Source organism: Nyctereutes procyonoides, unplaced genomic scaffold, assembly GCF_905146905.1.
Source record: "Nyctereutes procyonoides isolate TBG_1078 unplaced genomic scaffold, NYPRO_anot_genome, whole genome shotgun sequence".
NCBI lineage: Eukaryota > Metazoa > Chordata > Mammalia > Carnivora > Canidae > Nyctereutes > Nyctereutes procyonoides.
Window position 1 is genome coordinate 4153893 of NW_026575122.1, and position 22715 is coordinate 4176607.

General features: G+C 36.6%; 1 protein-coding gene across 2 annotated transcripts in view; it reads left to right on the plus strand.

Moving 5' to 3' along the window:
- Positions 1-226: 226 nt before the first annotated feature.
- MARCHF1 (membrane associated ring-CH-type finger 1) overlaps positions 227-22715 on the plus strand; it is a 296887-nt gene continuing 274398 nt past the window's right edge. For both annotated transcript variants that reach the window (XM_055336612.1, XM_055336613.1), the window contains exon 1: positions 227-337. In XM_055336612.1, the coding sequence (XP_055192587.1) occupies positions 227-337 (111 nt within the window). The remainder of the gene's footprint in view (positions 338-22715) is intronic.

Below are 22715 nucleotides of genomic sequence, written 5' to 3' on the forward strand. Positions count from 1 at the left end.
TTGCCTTATATTTGAGATATTATTAATAATCAAAATACTCTTTTTTTCCTTACCATAATCTCTGGTTAAAATATGATGTTTCCATTGGTATGTCATTAAATTGCTTATTTAATTTCAATTATGTACATTTTCCAAAAACAGGCAACTAAAATAAGTGAACTGTTTCAGGGAATGTAAATTATTTTCAGAATTTCAGAAATTGAAAAGGGATAAGAGGAAGGAGAAAATGCTGGGCTGGTGTGAAGCGATAGCCCGTAACCCTCACAGAATCCCAAACAACACGCGAACACCCGAGATCTCAGGGGATTTGGCTGATGCCTCACAAACCTCCACATTGGTGAGTGAAAAGTTATTTTTTCCTCAAAATGGCTTGTATGTAAATTGAATGCTGCAGAAATCTGGAAAGTGATAACTTTTTAAGTAAACATTATTCTTGTTTACAATAACATTTGCATTAGCATTATATTGTTCATATAGATTCAGTGTAATTTATATTAATAAAAATATCTAATGTCATATACTATTAGAGCTTAATTCAGATTAAACAAGAGTTTCTTTTTCCTTGTATTTCTTTTGACCTTGCCCTTTTGTTATGTTAGTGACCTTAAAGAGTTAAAGTTTGTATCTTGCATTCTACACTTGTGTAATGGAATCAGTGGAGGAAAATGAGTACAATTATCCAAAAATAATGAAAAATCAGAATCACGCCCTCTGTGTTTTCCTATATATGTTCTAAAAATGTCTGAAAAGAGGATTAAAATTATAAATTTTATGCAAAACTCTGAATTAAATAATTGCAAAAATAATTTGAAGACTGAATCAATATTTTAGTTTTTCATGTTTTGTTTTCTGCTTGAAGTTCAACTACCCAGCTGTAACTATCCATTGTTTCCCAGTGACTAGGAAAAGAGAACTCAATACAAAAGGAATTTTATGCATTCTTTGTTTAGATTTGGTTGCAACATTCTTCATTTTTATGTAAAGTAGAAAAACTATATTCAGTCTCTAAGTTTTAAATTGACATGTTAGATATATTTTAATTATTGTTTTGCCATTTTATATGAACACAAGTGTTTTCATTAGCCTGATTTATTAGTTGATGAATGTATAATTAAATATGAGCAAAGATTTTAGGTTTATTTTTTACTTAGAGTTATTTGATAAGTTTCATTATTTTATTTCCTGTTATTTTCCTATTTTTATTTTTTTTAAGATTTTACTTATTTATTAATGAGACACACAGAGAGAGGCAGAGACATAGGCAGAGGGAGAAGCAGGCTCCCCACAGGGAGTCCAGTGCAGGACTCAATCCTGGGACTCAGGGATCATGCCCTGAGCTGAGGGCAGACGCTCAACCACTAAGCTACTCAGGTGTCCCAATAAGTTCCATTATTTTAAATAGAAATAATAATCCTGAGCAAATATTATTGAGTGAATATCAAGAGAAACCACCTGAGGGAATAGCCATTAGTCAACAAAGCATAGAAGGGGGAATTTTGCTTAAATTCCATCATCTTAGGTTGTGAGGAAAGGGCTGGGGGTATGAAAAAAATACACGTAATGTAATGATATAGTCAAAGTTCTGAGGAATAGATTTTTTAAAATTATCATCTGCCTTGTTTCATCTCAAACATGATCTTTTGTAAATTTTTTTTCAATAAAACTGCTTGGCATGAGTTAACACCATTTAAAAATATGTTACACAATAGTTATATATAAAGCTGGACTTTGTCAAGTATCATGTGAAGGCTAGAAATTTTAAAACAGAAAAATTCTTTTGTGCTTTTATTAGAATGGCTTTAGTGCTTAATTTATATTTCATAGAACCATAGACCAAAACCATAAAAATTCTTGAGTAAACATTGGCCTTGCTTTCTCCTATAATTGGGTAACCTAATATTAGTTTAATTTACCAGATGTGGACTGTGGCCCAGAAAAAATTAATTGAATTTCCCAGTGTCACTTAGCTAGTAAATGATAAAAAGATTGCTGGAAGCCAGGATTCTCAGGGCAAGGCTTTTTTGTACTACACCATGCTGCCTCACTTTCTTGATGACATTTCCTTCCCATCCAGATACTTTTAGTAGAAGGAAAAGTCAGGAAGTTACCAATTTTGTAAATCCAGTAATTAATATTTTAAAATCTAATGCTGTCTTGGATGGATAACTTCTAGCCGCTGAAACATAATTTCACCATCTGTTTCTTAACAAAGAAAAATAAAATATGACTTTCTTATGTCATAGCCAGTGTGTCTTAGGCAGCTCTCCTTCACTGTCAAATGATGATTCAAAGATACATGCATCCTCCTGCCATCTTTTAATGCTCCTTCTTAAGGACATGGCTTCTTAGGTGCCTGAGGAAAAAGGAAAGACTATGGGAGTCATTGTGCATATGCTATTATGGAGCAGCCTCAAATGTGTGCATGCTCCTCCACTGACTAAACCTGTCTCATGGCCCCATCTGAACTGCAGTGGAGGCTGGTAATATGCTAGGAAGCCATATATGACCAAAGAAGAGCAGATAGAATTAGGAGGCCATCTCTTCCTTAGACCTCCCTCTGGTTGCCAAATATTCAAGTCATGTTTGCACTCCCTCATGAAAAAGAGTTATTACGTTCCAAGAGAAATAACACAAGTATTTCAGTCACTGGGTTCAGTTCAAGCCCATGAGCACTGGTTATTTATTGTCCTCATCAAGTGGCATCAAGTGGTGATGATGGTGAATCACCTATGAATAAATTATCTGTGTTTTGCAACCAACTCCCAACATACATATATACCAACATATAGGAAAGGAGTGGGAAAAGGGAAATCACAACAATACTCATGCTTGGAAAAAGAATCAGGTACACGTATGGAACTCAGAGGTGAAATCGTACTAGACAGACATTTTAAAGTCTCCCTAACCTAGAGGTCAGGGAGGATCCTTGAATAGGCTTTGACCCTGATCCCTGGAAGATCATCTTTGTTTGTGGTTCTCTCTGGCCTCTGGATGAGCTCTTTGGGAAGTTCTTCATTTCCTTTTATTCTCCTTGTCAACATTTAAATTGCCTGTTAAGGGTTGTATAGCCTTAAAATATTTTTCCTATTTTGGGAAAATTATGAGACTGAATTGTTTTAAATCTTAAATATTTTAAGGTTCGTATTTCTGGGATCATGGTACTTCAGTACTACAATTTTCGGAAATCTTCAAAGGATTATGGTCTATTTGCTTCCTGATAGTCCATGTGCCTAAGAAAGCTCTTTCTTGGATGCCCTTGACTTTCTCTTCTCATGTCTCTGTCTCAAGATGACCGTATCTTGAAAATTAGGCTGGAGGACCGCATCCTTGACCTGATCTTTGTACAGAGATACTTTGTTCAACTGAGAAGTTTTACTCAGTGTCAGCTCTAAATCTTATATTTGTCTTGAACTACTTCATACAAATGTAAATTTTCAGTGCATCTTTGTTACTCAACACTTGCATCAATGTCATATCCCATCATCTGGGGTTTAGAAGAAGCCAGATGTTTTGTCCAGTGAGCCCCCAAACTTCCATAGTCTCCCTATACCCAGTCAGAACTGCTTTCATACTAGTTCATGAGCTTCTTTGAACACTTTGCTGAATGTACTTAATAGTTATTAACATACATTATTAATTTTTGTTTTCCCATCTATTTTGAGTATTGCCAGCCCAGCAGGTCCACTGTCTGCCTCTCAAGTTAATCCAAACAGCAGTTTTGCCAAGAGCTTTGCCAAAACATCAGCTAGGTGGCATTCTACCTTTGAAATTGGTTTCCTTGCCACCCACTGCCCCGCCACTAAGCAAATGACAAATATTTTAGATTTTTGTTGTGGTCTCATAGACTTTGATCACCAATTTCTACATTTGGGTAGTTATAGAAGTTGAGGTACAGTAAGGAAAACAGTAAACAGTAATTCTAAAAAAGAATGTAATATGAACATTTATTCAATTGACTCTTGGAGGACTGAAAAAGTTCTTTTTTAAAAAAATGTGTGTATTTAGTAACTGTAAGAAGTGACAACCACCCATATGGAGAGGTGACACTGGGAGGAGACAGGAGTTATTTGAACCTAAGAGGCTGAAGGAGAAGCTCCTCAGAGTTTGAGGAGAGATGCTTCTCAGCTGTTGTGGGAAACTTGAGTTCAGGGGAGGACCCTAAGGATCCTCGATCTAGACCCTGAAGGAGATGCTCCTCTCAATCCTTACATATTTAAGTGGGAGGAAGAAGGGATGGTACACTAAGAATAGTTATGAGAGTGTGGGAAAAAAAAGGACCTTAGGAAATGGACCTGCCTTTCACTGCTGACTTAAAAAAATCATGGCTGCGATGACACTAGCAGAAACAGGGTAAGCAAGAAGCAGCTAATCCTTGCTCTGTCCCTGTCTTCTAGTTTCCATTAGCACTAGTATTGGCAGAAGCTGACCAAGAGGTCAGTGTCAAAGGAGAAATCTGGTTTGAAGGCCCGTAGCTCCAGCATCTTGAAATGGAATATAGAACTGATTTAGAGCTGAGTAATATCAGCCTAGTAATTGGTATAAAAAATTATGAGTAGGATCTTGAACAAATAAACTCAGAAATTTCAAAGGCTTAGCCTGATTGAGCTTTGCTTTTGCTCACGACTCACTCATTTGACTCTCCATCAGTGAATGCGTAGATCCCTGCTCCTTCCATCTCTTGGGACTATTGTCTTAAACAAAGGACGTCTGAATTTATCAGATGAAATAAGAGAAAGAAAATGAGTGGATGACCATGGAGCTATCTGGTTAAGTTTGAAAGTGATATGCATCACTTCCGCCCTGATGCCCTTGGCTGGAAACCAATGACACACCCCAGGGTATCTGTCAGAATGATGAGAAATATGGTCTTCCTATATGACTAGAATAAGGAAATTGAGAGCATTCAGCCAGCATCTACCACAAATGCATTCCTTTGAGAGGAAGCAGGTTTGGCCTACATTTCCATTTTGTATATACCCATACTTTTATTACTCCCCTGCTGTCATCCAGGGCATTTGAGGCTTTCCTGTACAAATCATACTCTATCTAAAGATGATGGTGGAGGGATCCCTGGGTGGCGCAGCGGTTTGGCGCCTGCCTTTGGCCCAGGGCGCGATCCTGGAGACCCGGGATCGAATCCCACGTCGGGCTCCCGGTGCATGGAGCCTGCTTCTCCCTCTGCCTGTGTCTCTGCCTCTCTCTCTCTGTGTGTGTGTGTGACTATCATAAAAAAAAATAAAATAAAAAAAATTTAAAGATGATGGTGGAGATGAGGAGGAGGAAAAGGGAGAAAGCGATTGTTAAATGCCAGGAGTTTCCTAAGTATTTTACATCTATTCTCATTTTTAATACAAGAATCTGATGAGGTAGGTATAATCATTATCCTTGTTTTGTTTTGTTTTGTTTTAAAGATTTTATTTATTTATTCATGAGAGACACAGAGAGAGAGAAGCATACAGAGGCAGAGGGAGAAGCAGGCTCCATGCAGGGAGCCCGATGCAGGACTCCATCCAAGGACCCTGGGATCATGTCCTGGGCGGAAGGCAGGCGCTAGGCCGCTGAGCCACCCAGGTGTCCCATTATCCCTGTTTTGGAAAGGAAACTGGATAAGTTGGATAAGGAAACTGAGGCATGGAAAAATTTTAAAACCTGCCCAAAGCAACCCAGGTAATATTGATGAGGCTGGGATTCCAGCAATCCAAACAGTCTTAATCTGGAGGGCCCCTCTGCCATGTCTCCTCAGGTTGGGGGGGAAACAGTCATTATTTGAATTGTATGCATTTGGCTGAACATAGATTGTGAATGAGATAATAATATATGATAGTGGGGCATAAAGACAAATAGGGCCTTTCCTTAATCTCATGATTACATGTGACTGTTAAGATTATTCTCTACTCTGCACTGACTGACATATAAATATGGCCAATTTTATAGTCATTTTCACTACTCTCATCAATAATTGACTTAATTGAAAAGAATATTTTTTTTTGTTTTGTTTGTTATTTATTTGAGAGAGAAAGAGACAGAGTGAGGGTTCAGGAGCCAGGAGAGAGGAACAAAGGGAGAGGGAAAAGCAGATTCTTCACTGAGCAGGGAGCCCTACATGGGGCTCAATCCCAGGACCCTCGAGATCATGACCTGAGCCAAAAGCAGAAGCTTAACCAACTTAGCCGCCCAGGTGCCCCAGAATAGGGTTGTTTGATTGATTTTTTTAAAATCTATAAGGTAATTCAGACTACCTGCTTTTTAAATTCAGAAAATTTAACTTAAATAAATTTCAAATTGAATAAAACCATCAAGAGATTTGAGAGATTATAGTTATTAAGCAACCATCTCTTGTCTACTGCACCCAAAGGGGCAAGAGAGCCCCTTGTAGGACAGCTAGGGAAGAAATCTCTCTTTTAAATTTATTGTAACATGGTTCACATGTTAGAAATAAAAACAAAATGCCCTAAACTGACTGTATCCTTAAGCAATATCCTGAATGAAATCAGAGTTTTGATATTATATTTAAAGTGAGAGTAAAGGAGATAATAATCATAAATTAAAAGGGGAACAGTTTTATGAGTTGAAAATATTTATAGAAGATAAAATAGGGAGATCAAAAATGTCTTGTTTTAGGTAGGCAACAATGACTCCAAAGAAAATCACTTTCCTATATAGTCAATGATGAATCTTTGAGGCTATAAATAGGTATTCATTAGGTAGAGAAGAAGAACAGTGTCACTTGATGTGTTTGATGAGGTAATTTGCCACTTCCAACCATTATTCATCAGCTTAGGGCACATTGTGCATCCTTCTATGTACGTGGTCCAGGACGAAGTGCTTACAACTCTAGAATAAAGAGGGAAGCCTAGATAAGAAAGCATTCAAGGATTTAATATCTGTATGTTATACATTTATAAACCTGTATAATTTTCAAAGCAGTCTTTATGTCCATCGTTTCATTATAGCTCACAACCATACTGAGATGAACACAATACAAATTTAATTATTCAGATATACAATGATATGGAGCTGTTCTTAAGAGTCTTGATTCACTTCAATTCATAAGGCCACAAGTTTTCTAGTTTCTAGGTTATTTATATGCCATACCCATTATGAGAAGTTGATACTGTTGTTTGCATTATACAAGTGAAAATATCCTAACTCAGAAAGGTCAAATAATCTGAGTAGCAGGCAAGAAGGGAGAAATGGTTAAGTCTGATTTCTTCTGATATTTTTTTAGATTTTATTTATTTACTCATGAGAGACACACAGAGAGAGGCAGGGGCACAGACAGAGGGAGGAGCAGGCTCCCTGTGGGGAGCCCGACATAGGACTCAATCCCAGGACCCCGGGGTCATGCCCTGGGCTAAAGGCAGACACTCAACGGCTGAGCCACCCAGGCGTCCCAAGGATCCCATTCTTTATCATTTGGTCAATACTGGCATCCCCTGGATATCATACAGAAAATAAATGCATAGAATTTGTATAACTTAAAATAATTAAAATGACCTCACCATTTAACTAAACAATAATATCACAAAAGCAAAATTTGATGAAAACAAAGGCAATAAGTCATTAGAGCTTCTTCTATAGACAGTTGGATATAACATTTATTTTCCTTATTCTAAGTCAAGACTTGAAATTGAGGTGGAGTGGCTATCATTTGCTATGCATAGCCATATCCAAATTAGTAAATTGAAGTTCTTTGTGTTAAAATTAACAAAATTATTTATTTATTAAGATTTTATTTATTTATTCACGAGAGACACACACAGAGAGAGAGAGAGAGGCCCAGACTCAGGCAGAGGGAGAAGCAGGCTCCGTGCAGGGAGCCCGATATGGGACTCGATCCCAGGACTCCAGGATCACGCCCTGGGCCAGAGGCAGGCGCTAAACCGCTGAGCCACCCAAGGATCCCAACAAAATGTTATAAATTACTGCCTTCTACTCATAACATTTGGCAGTGAAATTGGTTAAATTGATTAGAGTGTGTTGTATTGAATCTAGTATGTATTTAATCACCAAATTGGGGTGAAGAATTACATCCTTTTGATTATTGACCATAAAATTTGATCCAAGTCAACTGTTGAATCACAGATGTTAGCATATTAAACTGAGGAAGAAAGTAATCTGCTTCATAAATTAGTAATATGGGGATGACGTGTATTATATAAGTTAAGGAGATGGGTATGTGGGCCATGTATATATTCTTCATAGATCTAGATTGTATACCTGAACGTTTCTTTTTTTAGATCTTTCCATGGCTAGCTTCTTCGTTCAGAACCTGGTATATCTTCCTAGCAACCTTGATTAGAGTTACTCCTGGTCTTGCACCCATTTATGCCTCATCCATTCATTCTATGCCAGTTCTGTGTTGCTTTTTTTTCCACAGACTCATCTTTATCTGAAAATATTCATATAAGCATGAATGCATGTTGATTTTTCTGTTTCTCTACTTTTGGATATAAGATGAAAAGGGAAGATCTGTCTTATTTACCTGTGTATCCCCGGTCTTTGGAGCATAATAGGAACTTAATAAAATTTCTAGAATGGATAAACAGCTTGAGCAGAGAGCATGAACTAAGTGAAAGTGAGTTTTGTTTGCTTATAAAGCTCTATTAAGTGTAATAGCTCATATATTAAATCCCTTCTTCTTATCACAAATGCCAAATGCCTCAAGATTTGGAAGAACTGATTTTAAAGATCAAACAATTCTGAGATGGTTTCTATTACCAAAAATTTTAGTTTTTGAAGCTTACATCAAGATTGTAAAAAAATACACTGTACTGAAAATAAGATGCTACTTTCAGTAAGAAGTTAGTGTTGGAGGTAGTTTGCCCAATGCATAAGACAGAGAAATGTATTTTGTCCTTAATTTTAAAAAAATAAAAAAAATTTTTTTTAAAAATCACACTTACCAATTAATATTTATCAGAGTCATTGTCCTCACTTTCTTCCTAACTCGGCCCATCATTCACATTTAGTCTTACCAGACCAGGGCAAATCACTCATCTGCCTACAGACAGTGGACTAGTATTGTCCCACAAATATTACCTCTCCTAGAAACCAAATAAAAGGGAAATAGAAAGAGGAATTGGTCTATATTAAATTTCCCACTAAACCCACAGACTTATTTTCAACAGGCTCACCTTACTTCTCTGAGCCGGTAGACCAGTTGTTTATTGTGCAGTGGTCTTTATATGCATTCTGAAATGCAGTCAGGGAAGATAGAATTTTTTCTTTTTTTTTCTTTTTTTTTTTTTAGAGTTTTTTCTTAAGCTCATTTTCTTTTCCCTTTTAAATCTTTCCTACTTGATCATTTATCAGTTTTTGTTTTTAATCGCTATTACAAAAGTCTTTACTAAGTACTGCCAAAGGCAATAGTGAATGAAATCTAAAATTTTATTAGAATAACTGTAAAACACAAATGAGGGAAATTAAATAAAAGACATTATGCCTTTCAAGAGCTTTGATTTTTGTAAGAAAGTAAAATCATTAAAAATATAGCCCGTGGTTGTTATAGAAACAGATTGAATTGAAGAATGCAAAGGGGGAGATTGGTGCTTCAAACATCACACTAGGAAGAAAAATTACATTCATTGTGCAGCTTAAGGTAATGTATTAACTTTAATTGTATAGTTACTGAACAGTGTCAAAACATGATTATTCACAATAGTAATAATTGATCTAAAAATGCTCCTCATATGAAGAGATCTTTTCCTGTAAGGAGTAAATCACGAGATCATGTTCATAGCTGCTTGTTATCAAAATGTGTCATGACTGTCTGTTTAATTTAGATATAAATTAAATTGTGAGCTCCTCTGAGAGATGTTGAATTCTACTATTTGTATAGTATTTAGAACACATTGATTTTCAAATATTTTAATCTGATTATGAGGACCAATGAGCAGAGTTGCGTATACCCAAATAGGACAGGCCTCAGCTGTGTATGTGGAACTGAGGCACAGTTTTTCTCCACTCCCAAATGACACAGATGACAGGGAGGATAAGTTGACTTGGTATTTGTAGAGTCAGCTTGTTTTTGCCTCAGATAAAAATTGTACCTGGAAATAAGTGGAACATGTCAGAGTCAGACTGAAGGACTCGGAGCTATTTCTGTGTAACAGTCTTCTTCAATCTTATTCAAAAGACAAGTAAGATCGAGGTCTTAGGTAAATTTATATCTCAAAACACAATAACTAATAGTATAATAACTTTTAAATGCCTTTTCTATGCCGGAAGAGATTAGATGTGTATCTCAAAACTTCATGGTAACTCTGAAAGTAGGTTTTGCTGTTCGCATTGCCCAGATAGAGGAACTATGGTTGAGAAAGATTAGAAAAGTAGAAAAACAGGAGTCTGGAGTTCTAAATGATTTCAGTCCTCTATGCTATCTTAGAGAATATTTTATTCATATAAATATTTGACAGGCAGTTATATGATATAGTATGACGATTCTTATCCTAGAATAACTGCTTTTTAAAGATTTATTAGAAGAGAGAGAGCACAAACTAGGGGAGGGTTTGGAGAGGGGTATAGAGAGAGTCCCAAGCAGACTCCCACTGAATGTGGATCCTGAGGACACAGGACTTGATGTGAGGACCCAGAGACCATGACCTGAGATCATGACCTGAGGCACAATCGTGAGTCAGAGGCTCAACCATCTGAGCTTCTCAGGCACCCAAATAAATTCTCCTCTAATCCACCATTATAGCTATTGTGCTACCTAATGAATGAATTTTTTTGTATCCAGGGTTGCGAATTGCTGAGTTGTAGTCTGGGGCTCCAGAGCTGTTGTTACCGTGGAACAAAACAAAGATAAATGAATCACAGAGGACATCAGTGATTCAGAACAGATCCCTCAGTGTAGGAGGTCCCTTCATTTATTCATTTAACTAGTCTCTATTGAGAGTCAGCTATGTACCGAGCACTATGCTATGCAATAAATATATATTATTGGAGGAAAAAAAAGACACCGTGCTTGATTAACCTCAAGAACCTAGTCAAGAAAAGAAGTAAATGAATAGGTCAAGAGTAAGATACACAAAGGGTGTCAGAGAAGCCCTTAGATGGATACCTAACCCAGCTGTGGAGGTTAGAGTGTTCCCCAAAGACCCCTAAGAGTTATAAAGACTGATATAAAGAGGATGGTGGTAAAGAGAGAAGAGGAAGGGGCATTTTGTGACATTATATAAGTGTTTAGCATGGAAAAATTAAACCCCTGTGTTCTGTTTACTTTTAAAGACATATTGTCTATTTTGTGTAGTAAGTAAGCAGAATCATCTTCAGTAACTGAGAGAAATACACTTAAACTAATATTAAAGATGATAACTTTCCATAAATAGTGGAATTAAACTAAATATTTTTTGTACAATTTATCCAGCCTTAACATCCAACATGTAGTCTTAAATATTAGGCTGTAGCAGCACTTCTAGTAATTAAGTGGCCACATGAAGGTAGGTCCCATTGAGAGAACAATGAGCCTTCCCAGTGAGCAGTGCAGAGGAGCTGTGTGTCAAAACATATTCTTTTGAGGAGGAAACATGTACCTGTAAATGTACATGGATTTGCTCACTTGGCAAAGCATACAGTGGGAAAATAATACAATAAAAATTAACGTTTGTTGAATACATACTAAGGACCAGGCGCTGTTCTGGGCACCTGACAGGTTAGCAATTCATTTAATCTCCAGACCAGGCCTGTGTGAAATATATGAAACCCCCATTTTCGGGAGGAAGGAGGTAACTTGCCATGTTTGCCCTGCTACTAAATCTCATTCAAGCATCCATGCTCAGATAATCTCTTTCTTTTCTTATCTTTTCTCTTCTAAGATTTTATTTATTTATCTGCGAGAGAGAGACAAAGAGAACACAACCAGGGGGAGGGGAAGAGGGAGCAGGAGAGGGAGAAGCAGACTTCCTGCTGAGAGGGGAGCCCAGGAGCAGGAGCAGGACTTGATCCCAGGACCCGGAGATCAGGGCCTGAGCCAAAGTCAGACGCTTAACCAACTGAGCCACCCGGGTGCCCCTCTAATACATTCTTCTATGATGCAGAGAATATGCCCAGGGAAAGATAAAAACACTGACTTTATTAGAAAAACATTTGAGATTCACATTTCAATCTGAACTTGTTGCGCATTTTGTTGAATACATTATATATTACATTGCATATATTGTATTATATTGTGTGTATTTTACATATTGTACAGATTGTATATATTACATTGTATATACACACATTATGCACATTAATATATATGTGTGTTATTTGTAAAATGTTCATAACGCTTCTTTAATATAGGTATTATATTCCCCATTTCACAGATAGGGAAACTTAGGTTTTGGCTAAATATTTGCCAAGGGGATTTATCCAGGATTAGAAATAGGTCAGTTTAGTGCATTTATATAGGAGCGCTAATCTTTTCTGAGATTTTTATTTGCATCTACTAAATGTTAAAGTGCAAATGAAGTATAGTTTAAATAGTGTTTAAAACGAACTTGGAGATGAAAAACATACTTTCTGGATTTATATTTGAAATAATTGATTGGTTGAACATCCTCTTGGATACTAGTAATTATCATCTACATTTCTGGGGAACTGGATAAGGTTATTTAATATATTCTCTTGTGTTGGCTTAATTTGTTTCAACCATTTAGCACAATATCATCCAGTAAAATGTCTGTTCAACATATGAGGCAAATCCCTTAGGTTAAAACAACCTTTTAGTTGATGGCCTGTTAAATTATTTTTATATCACCTTAGTAATTGTCAACGGTAATTATTAAGTGGAATAATTCATGAAGACAGCCTTGTGACTCCACATTAGGAAACCAGCAACTCAAATGAAGATATGGGAACTTAGCCTCCTGGTTTCCATGTATGTGTTCAGTGCAGCCTACAGGAATAAAATTTAATTTAACGATCCAGTAATTCTTTAAAGATAAAAAATGAAATCGCTTTCACACTGCAGTTACCAATTTGTCAACTTTCGCAGATACATCATCACACCAACCAAATTTTATTACACTTACGATGACGAGACTGCAAACAAAAATTGGTTGTCCTGTTTTTGTGGGTTGAGTAATTTTACCTGCGGAGATGAGACAAATCAGCACTATTCAGTGTGTATAACATTGTTGATGTTGTTACTGCCTCTTCAGTGTAAGAATAAAGTTAAAAATTAGTGCAGTTATATGCATAGTGTTTTGTCAAAGCCCAAAACCACATTATTCGCGATATTTTCTGAAATGTCTTAGGATTAGGTCCACTGCCACTGGCTTGTATTAATTTTTTGTATTACAGAGACGTTTAATAGTGGAAAATTGTTTAAGAAAACCTGTTCTTTTACCCAGTCTTTATGCAATGTGTTTGCTGATCTTTGTGTTACTATAATACATTGATTTTGTTACACACAAGGAGATGCAAAGATTAAAAATAAATCTGCTTCTCCATAAAAAATTTTTTTGGACTTTCTTCTACCTTCTTATATTTAACAGGGACCAAGTGATGTTTTCTTATGAGATTAAAATTGTCTCTCTCAAATCATCTACTTTTCTTTAATACTTGATTTTCTATTCAGATGTATACTTCCCTTTCAGGGTTGTGATTTACCCTTTTGTCTTCCTGAGATCCCAAAGAAGGATTATATAAATACACAAAAAAGGAATAAATCCATGATAATGAAAAGAGATTCCAACATATTTCAGAAATACAGAAAGCAGAATTTATTTCATTTCTCTATCAATTTTGATAAGTGACATTTTTCTAGAGATATGACCATTTCATTCAAATAATATGAGATTCTCAAACTTATTAGCATAAAAGTGTTCATGTTATTTTTTAATTCCTGTAAGACCTGTAATGATGTCCTCTTTTCCTTTCTGACAGTGGTATTTTTAATTAGTCTCTTTTTATCATATTTCTTGCTAGTTATAATCATTACATTTCAAAGAACAAATTTAATACTTTGTCATTTTGTCCTTAACATGCCTATTGAGATATATATTAAATACCGTTAAGTCTACTAATTTAAAATATACAATTGAATAGTTTTTAGTGTATTTACAGAATTGCACAACCATCAGTGTAATCTAGTTTTAGAACGCTGTCAGCATCCTCAAAGAAATTTTTATCCATTAGGAATCAGTCACCAGCCCTCCCTTCAACCCCCCAAGCTTAGGCAGCTACTAATCTACTTTTGTCTCTATAGATTTGTCTATTCTGGATTTCTGCTACAAGTGAAACTGTGCGATATGTGGTCTTTTGTGACTTCTTTTACTTTGCATGGTGTTTTGTTTTGTTTTTCTTTTTCCATTTTTTTTTTTTTAGAGAGAGAGAAAAAGAAAACAGGTGCATGAAAGGAGGGACGGAGGGTGAAGGAGGGAGAGAATCTTAAGCAGGCTCCACGCCCAGTGCAGAGCCCGACACCGGGCTTGATCTCACAACCCTGAGATCATGATCTGAACCAAAATCAAGAGTCAAATGCTCAACTGACTGAGCCACGCAGATGCATATTTTTTTTCAGTATGATGTTTTTGAGGTTCATCCATCTTGTAGCATGTGTCAGTACTTCATTCCTTTCTATTGCCAAATAGTATTCCATTGTATCCATTGTCTGAATACACCACATTTGGTTATTCATTCATCTATTGATTTGAGTTGTTTCCACCTCTTGGCTATTGTGAATGATGCTGTTATGAGCATTCGCATACAAGTATTCATATGAGCATATATTTTCATTTTCTTCAATTAGATGCTTACAAGTAGAATCAAGTGGCCATATGGTAACTCTGTATTTTAAACAACACAAGGAACTGCCACAATATTCTCTATAGTGGCTGTACCATTTTAAACTTTCACCAGGTATGAGGGTTTCATTCTCTCCAGCACTTATGATTGTCTGGCTTTTTAATTATAACCATCCTAATGGGCATCAATGGTCATTGTGATTTTAATTTTTACTTTGCCTAATAACTAATAATGGAGAGCTTGTTTTCAGGTGTTCATTAGCCACCCATACATCTTCTTTGAGAAAAAGTCTATTCAATTGTCTTTTTACTACTGAGTTGTCAGAGTTACTTATATGTTCTGAACACAATTCCCCCATTATATACGGTTTTTATATATGGAAATACTTGCAAATATTTTCTCCCAGTTTGTGAATTGTCTTTTCACTTTCTTGATAATATTCTTTGAAGCACAAAAACATTTCATTCTGATGAAATCCAACCCATCAATTTTCTTTTATATTGCTTGTGCTTGTACTATTGCGTTGAGGAAATCACTGCTTGACCAGAAATCAGAAAATTTACTCCTGTGTTTTCTTCTAAGAGTTTTATAGTTTTAGCTTTTACATTTAGGTCTGTGAGCCACTTTGAGTTAATCTTTGCACATGTTGGGAAGGAGGGATCCACATTCATTCTTTTGAATGTGGGTATTCATGTAATCCAATCATTTCTAGTACCATCTACCACTAACTAGAAAAGACTATTCTTACCTATTCAGCTGTCTTGGCTGAATATTTTTAATTATTCTGTCCTTTTGATTTACTATTTTATTTTATTTATTTTGGGTACAATTTGTTGTTTGTTCTCTAATTTCTTGAGACAAATACTTAGATCATTGAATATCAACTTTTCTGATATGGGCATTTCCAGGCTATAAATTTTCCACTTTTAAAACATAGCCTTTAGGGAATCCCTGGGTGGCTCAGGTTTAGTGCCTGCCTTCGGCCTAGGGCGTGATCCTAGAATCCCGGGATCGAGTCGCACATCAGGCTTTCTGCATGGAGCCTGCTTTTCCCTCTGCCTGTGTCTCTGCCTCTGTGTGTGTGTGTGTGTGTGTGTGTATGTGTGTCATGAATAAATAAATAAAATCTTAAAAAAAAGCATAGCCTTTTAAAACATCATTTCCTTATATGACATAGGAAATATATTATTTTTTAAACTATCATGTGATTCAAAATAGTTTCATACTTTCATTGAATATTTTTAGCTCACAGGATATTAGAAGTATGATTTCTTAGCTTTCAAATTTGGGGGGATATTTTCTAGTTATATTATTATTTTTTGCATCTTTTGAAATTTGTTCAAATAGCTCAATATCCCACCAAATGGTAACTCTGATAGATGTTTCATATGTACTTGGAAAGAATGTGCATTTTGCACTTGTCAGGTGCAGTGTTTTATAAAAATCAATTAGCTTAAGTTTGTCAATCATGTTTTTCAAATACCTGTATTCCCACTGATTTTCTTTTTGTTTGCTTGTTCTGGTAGTTTTAGGGAGGTATGTTATTGTCTTCCACCATGCTTATAGGTTTATCTTGTTAATGTTACCAATTTTGCTTATATGTTTTGAAGCTGTGGTATTGGTTTCATAAAATTTGATCTTCCTCATCTACTAACCATTTTATCATTACAAAATGTTCCTCTTTATTCACAGTAGTGATTCTTTCCTTAAAGTCTACTTTGATATTATCTTTGTTATACCACCTTTCTTTTTATTAGTTTTTGTACGATACATGTTTTTTACATTATTATTACTTTCATTTATTATATTTAAGTGTGCCTCATATATATATATATATATATATATATATATATATATATAATTAATAGTTGTACTTTTTTATCCACATGGGAAATATTTGCTTTTTAATTGAATTTAATCCGATGGCTTTTAATTTTGGTGTTTTAAATCTGCTATCTCATTATTTTTACATGTGTGCAAACTATTTCTTTGTTCCTATTACTTTAATTTGAATCATAGCTCTACCACTTCCTACTTGGGTAATCATGGGCAAAGTTCAGAATATTTAATTGATTTGATCAAGTCTGATAGCCCTGGATTGAGAATTCAGTCCTACTAGCTCCTAATGCTGCCTCTGACTGTGATTCATGGTATTTTCCATTCTGAATCTGCCACTCACTAGTGGCATATCTTTAAATTAGATATTTAACTTCACTGTGATTGTAAGCATATGGTGCTTTTATTTTTTATTCTTTATTTTTTTATTTTTTGTATATTTTTTATTAAAGTTCAATTTGCCAACATATAGCATATCACTCAGTGCTCATCCCATCAAGTGCCCCCCTCAGTGCCCATCAGCCAGTCACCCCAACCCACAACCCACTTCCCCTTCCACTACCTCTTGTTCATTTCCCAGAGTTAGGAGACTCTCATGGTTTGTCACCCTCTCTGATATTTCCCACTCATTTTCTCTCCTTTCCCCTATAATCCCTTTCACTATTTTTTTTATATTCCCCGAATGAATGAGACCATATGACCATATGGGACCCTATGACCCTCCGTGGGGGGCAAGGGACCATATGACCCTCCGTGGGGGGCAAGATGCGAAGTGATTACTTCACTCAGCATAATACCTTCCAGTTCTACCCATGTTGAAGCAAATGGTGGGTATTCATCATTTCTAATGGCTGAATAATATTCCATATGGTGCTTTTAATGTTGCTTCCCACCAAAATTGCATTCTTATCTCTACAAAACTATCTTATATTTAGAGCAATTATTAAATTTTTTTAAATTTTTATTTATTTATGATAGTCACACAGAGAGAGAGAGAGAGGCAGAGACACAGGCAGAGGGAGAAGCAGGCTCCATGCACTGGGAGCCTGACGTGGGATTCGATCCCGGGTCTCCAGGATCGCGCCCTGGGCCAAAGGCAGGCGCCAAACCGCTGCGCCACCCAGGGATCCCCTAGAGCAATTATTAAAACCCATATTAGAATTATTTACTTCAACTAGATCACCTAAAATTCTACTCCTTCAATGATTCTCTCACAGTTTTCGGTCATACCCTGTGATCAAGCTCCCTCTATGCTTGTTGCTGCCAGAGGTCCGCTGGGTATCACTGTTTCAGAGGAGGAAATTTTCTTCTGCTGTTGATTACTGTTTCCACCCCTCTGTTAGCTTTGGCCAAAAGGACCTTTCCTATTCCTTGTCTTTATCTACCTTATTCCCAAGGTAGAACTTTACTCCTCATAGCAGAGAGTAAGTTACATCTTTTACCTAGCCCTGAAGTGCAGGGTAAAGAGTAAATGTGCATCAGAAAATAAATTACAACTACCATGCAGGTAGGGTTCTGAAGATGGATCCCTATAAAGCCAGCTTCTTCCAAGTACAGGGAAACTTCTCACTGGAGATATTCTGAGAGCTTTATGCTAATTCCTGACACTAAGGAAAGGAAGTAATATTTCACTCAATCTTGGCTAAGACTATCATGCATTGCCCATCACCAGCCTATCCCAGGGGGAACGGTGCCAAGCTCAGTCCAGTTCATTTTTATTTTTTTCTCCCAAGAGACTCTTTATTATATTATTCTTTCCATGTTACCGATGGAAAAACTGAGATGAAGATGTCTCGAGCAAATTTTCCCAGTTACTAAGCCAGGTAATAATAAAGGAAGAAAAAGAAACTTTTTCTAGATATAGTAACTCTTTATATAAATTAATTATGTCTGATTTTGTGAAATACATGTGAAACTCTCAAGTTTGAGATGTATAGTCAAAATCCATAGATGAGTTGCATTCCTCATCTGCCTACCTATCTAGAAAGATTTCTGGCTGAGATTTTAAGAACCCTGGATATGATCTAATCTATTCCTATACACATATTATAAATGATGAGAAGAATGTTATCCTAGCTATTGTATTGGACTTTATTATAAATACAATTAATATATTTACATGATTTTGCAATAATAAGTAAGTCAACCTATTTAAAAAGCTACACTGATCTAAGTATATGCCCAATGAGGACAAGGTATAACTACAAAAATTAAGACTCCATATGTGAAAACAGTCATATTTTCTCATAATGCTTTATTGAAATTGAGCATGCATAATAAATCATGTATGTCCTATTTTAGTTAGTGTACATATCAAAATTTATTTGGTTTTATTTCAAATTACTTGAAAGAATGGAGAGCAGTCTATATAATTTCTCAAAAGTGTTAATTTGACAGGTTTTTGTCCAATTCCTGTTACTGTTCTCTTAAAATTACAACTTTTATGTGCATAAAATGAGATTGCTTTACACATGCTTTTATTCCTGTGTCAAACACAAAATTAACTCAGGTACTGATTTACAAGTGCAGTTCTTTTGTTTTGTTGTGTTCTTGGTGAAGAACATATGTGAAATACAAAAGCATGTTGCAACTTCTTTTTTTTGCTGTAACAAGACAATACATAAAATGGCTTATGTTCATTGCCTTCGCTTGTCAGAATGGTTGAAAAATGAAGATAGGGCTCCCAGTGGTTCCCGTTGCTTACTGTGGATGTGGACATGGTGATGAGATTATAGCTCACTGTGTTTTCCTTCTAATCGCCTGAGGGGAGTTTTGACTGCTATTACACAAGGGTGGGCACACTGAAACACACTGTTCCCCAGCAATTGTCTCCATTTCCATAAAAATCTCTGAATTACGTCCACTTTATTCAGTTGTCTTTCTAAATAAAATACCATGCGCCGTGTCATGTTATTCTTGTTTCATATGAAAGTAGCCCAGATCACCGGTCTCGGGCAAAAATCATAAATGACATTTTAGATCAAGCGTTCAACTGAGCTAGATGAAGGAACTTAAATCAAATTTTTCAAGTGTGGGAAGTTTTTTTGCTACAACTTTCTAGTTTTGCCAAATGAGTTATAATAAAAATCAGAAAACAACTTAATTTTTCACGTCACTGTCACATTAGCTCATTTTATTCTCACATCAATTACTGTATTGTGGAGGACAGATATTATTGCCTCCACTACACACACAAGAGCTTGAAGATTAAGGGGTTGATTCAGGGTCGCACAACTTATCAAGGACAAAACCAGTACTGAAATCCCGTAATCCTGACTTTCTGCCTAAACTCTTCATTTCCCTGAATTCTGTACCATTCTAATATCTTTATGAAAAGCATTACATTTATCCATTTGCCCAAATTAGAAAGTACATTTTTTCCTGTCGTGTACCTCCAATCCCTTAGAAAGTGTCTTGATAGGGATCCCTGGGTGGCGCAGCGGTTTAGCGCCTGCCTTTGGCCCAGGGCGCGATCCTGGAGACCCGGGATCGAATCCCACGTCAGGCTCCCGGTGCTTGGAGCCTGCTTCTCCCTCTGCCTGTGTCTCTGCCTCTCTCTCTCACTGTGTGACTATCATAAATAAATAAAAAAAAAAGAAAAAAAAGAAAGTGTCTTGATAAATCTACCTCAGATATGTCTTTTCAATTGTCCTTTCCTCAGTTTGTGCTTTCATATCTGCCCTGTAATATTTCATTGGTCTCATAATTTGTCTTTTCCTTCCAGATCATACTGTGTCTTATCTGTTTTGAACTTTGCTTGAACGTTGTCTTTCCAAAGCATAAAAGGAACCTAGTGCTCTAAAACCATCAGGGGCTCAGTATTGTCTCTCACATGCTGCAAGCTTGTTAGTGTGGTGTGTAAATGAGGACCCTCAGCCTCAGCCTACGTATGTATGTATGTATGTATGTATGTATGTATGTGTGTATGTATGTATTTATTTATTTTTAAGATTTTATTTATTTATTCATGAGAGACACAGAGAGAGAGCCTCTGTGTTTATTAACATGAATTCCTTAAGTGGTTCAAACTCTTGCCACATAAACTACAAAACCAAACCAAAGTCAAAACAAAACGAAACAAAAAACAAACGAAAACCCCACAGGAATGATGAATTCCAGCTTACAAATTCCTTCAGACCATTTTCTGTTGCCTTTCATTGTGTTCATGGATCAGCTTTCAAGCTCCCCTTTTCCCTGAAACCTGTCATCTGGCAGTTTGGCATTTTATTTTCCTTTATTTCTGTTTGGATTGGGATTTAGTGAATACCTGACTTTGGACCTGAGACTTGGTTTTCAGCTAGCAGCTCCTCTGGGTGCTGTGCCTAGAAACATCCCTTGGTTCTAAGAACAGAAAACTCAGTTGAGAGCTATCTGGCTTTCATTCCCTTTATCAGTCAGGGTTCAGTATAGGAAACAAAACTACTCTGGGAGGCCAACTAAGACAGGCATTAAGCTGTTGGAAAGGCTGAAGTATTTTTCAGCTGAGCTTCTTGGAAATCCTCCTAGAACTATCTACTCTTGGGCTCACCGAGAAGAGTGCTAAGTCTGAGACCGCTATTTGTCCTAGACAACGCTGGAACAAGAACCCCCACCCACTATCACAACTGTCTCTCTGCATCTACAAAATGAATAGCAGATGCTTTACTGCTGCTGAGGAAGCTTAACATTTTCACAACCCCTGTTTGAAAGAAGGCAGCAATTGGCTCACAGGCACCAGAAAGAAGACCTCATTTCAACTTTTCTAAATCTCAGGACAATGTGTAATCCATGGACCTAATTTCCATGAGAACCATAGCTGCAAGGGAATCGGGGAAAAGCTGTTTTCAGCTTTGTAAATCTGGAAGGCTACAGGGATAGAGGCTGGGTGAGCAACCCAGGCTCCTCAGCATCCTTCCAGCTCTGGCTTCTGTGCCACTCCTCTGACAACTCCAACCTTCCCTGCCTCTCCCCTCCGAACTTTCTTTGTTTCTGGTATAGCCCAACTCCTTTAGGCCAACTTGACCCATCCATTTGTTATGATTGCAGATAAAAATATATGTATTAACGATAAGCAGAAAAAAGAAGGAAAAATATTTTTAGATAATCTATGAAAACTTTTGAGTTTATCAGACATTGTTACATCTAGTCTGCAGTTAGCTTCCAAATATTAACTAAAGCAGGTAAGAACCTGGAGCCAACTATAAAACGAACTCCATTCCTGGAATTCTCACATATTTTGAACTAAGCTTTTGAAGGCTCTAATTAAAATGCTTACAATTTGGATTTACCCACAAAATCCTGACACTCTCCATTGCTCCAGGCTACAAACACTGTATTTTAGAAACGAAACCCAAAATTGGACTGACCAGGTACAATCTAGCTGCTATTTGAAAAAGTAGTTTCAGAAAATTAGGAAGTCAGGCAAGGCCAAGTTATGAACCCGGCAGACGCCAAAACAGGCGAGAAGGTTATCTCCTGTGTGTAGAGGGGCCTGTGGTCCAATTGTTTATCTTAATTAATTTACACACAAACATAGCTGTTCCCATTCTCTTCAGTCCAGACCTCTGAGGAAACTTTTAAATTCATAATGTAAGTGTGCATTTCCTAAAGTAATGCTGGCATTTGAAAGAGTGTTTCCAGAGATGGAAGTTTGGGTTTTTGATATTGGTGTGTGTGTGTGTGTGTGTGTGTGTGTGTGTGTGTGTGTGTGACAAATATGCTCGTGACACAGAGTGTCTATAGTAGGGTCTATGAGATGACATTCAAATTCCTTAAATTTGGGGTTTTATACTAGCTAAAACAGGCCCTCTGGTCTTCTCTGCCTTTATATTGCAGAGTAAGGATGGAAAAATTTTTTATCATTTATTTTCAGAATATGATGGTGTCTCACGAACTGTTTTGAGCATCCCTGAGTAAAGTAAGTTCTTTGGAAATCCACCACAGACAGGTCCTGGGTGAGGAAATATGCATGGAATGGTCAGAAATGCAGATTTAAAAAATATATCTTCCCTTTCAAGTGCTCTTTCTTCTTGCTTTTTTGGGGTGTGAAAGGGTTCTGCTTGTGCCATCCAGCACCCCACACTCCAGAGTTGATTCAGCTGCTCGGCCTGGCTGGTGAGGTGCCCCTTCCTAAACTCTTTGTTCTTTGGGTTTTTTTCCATCTG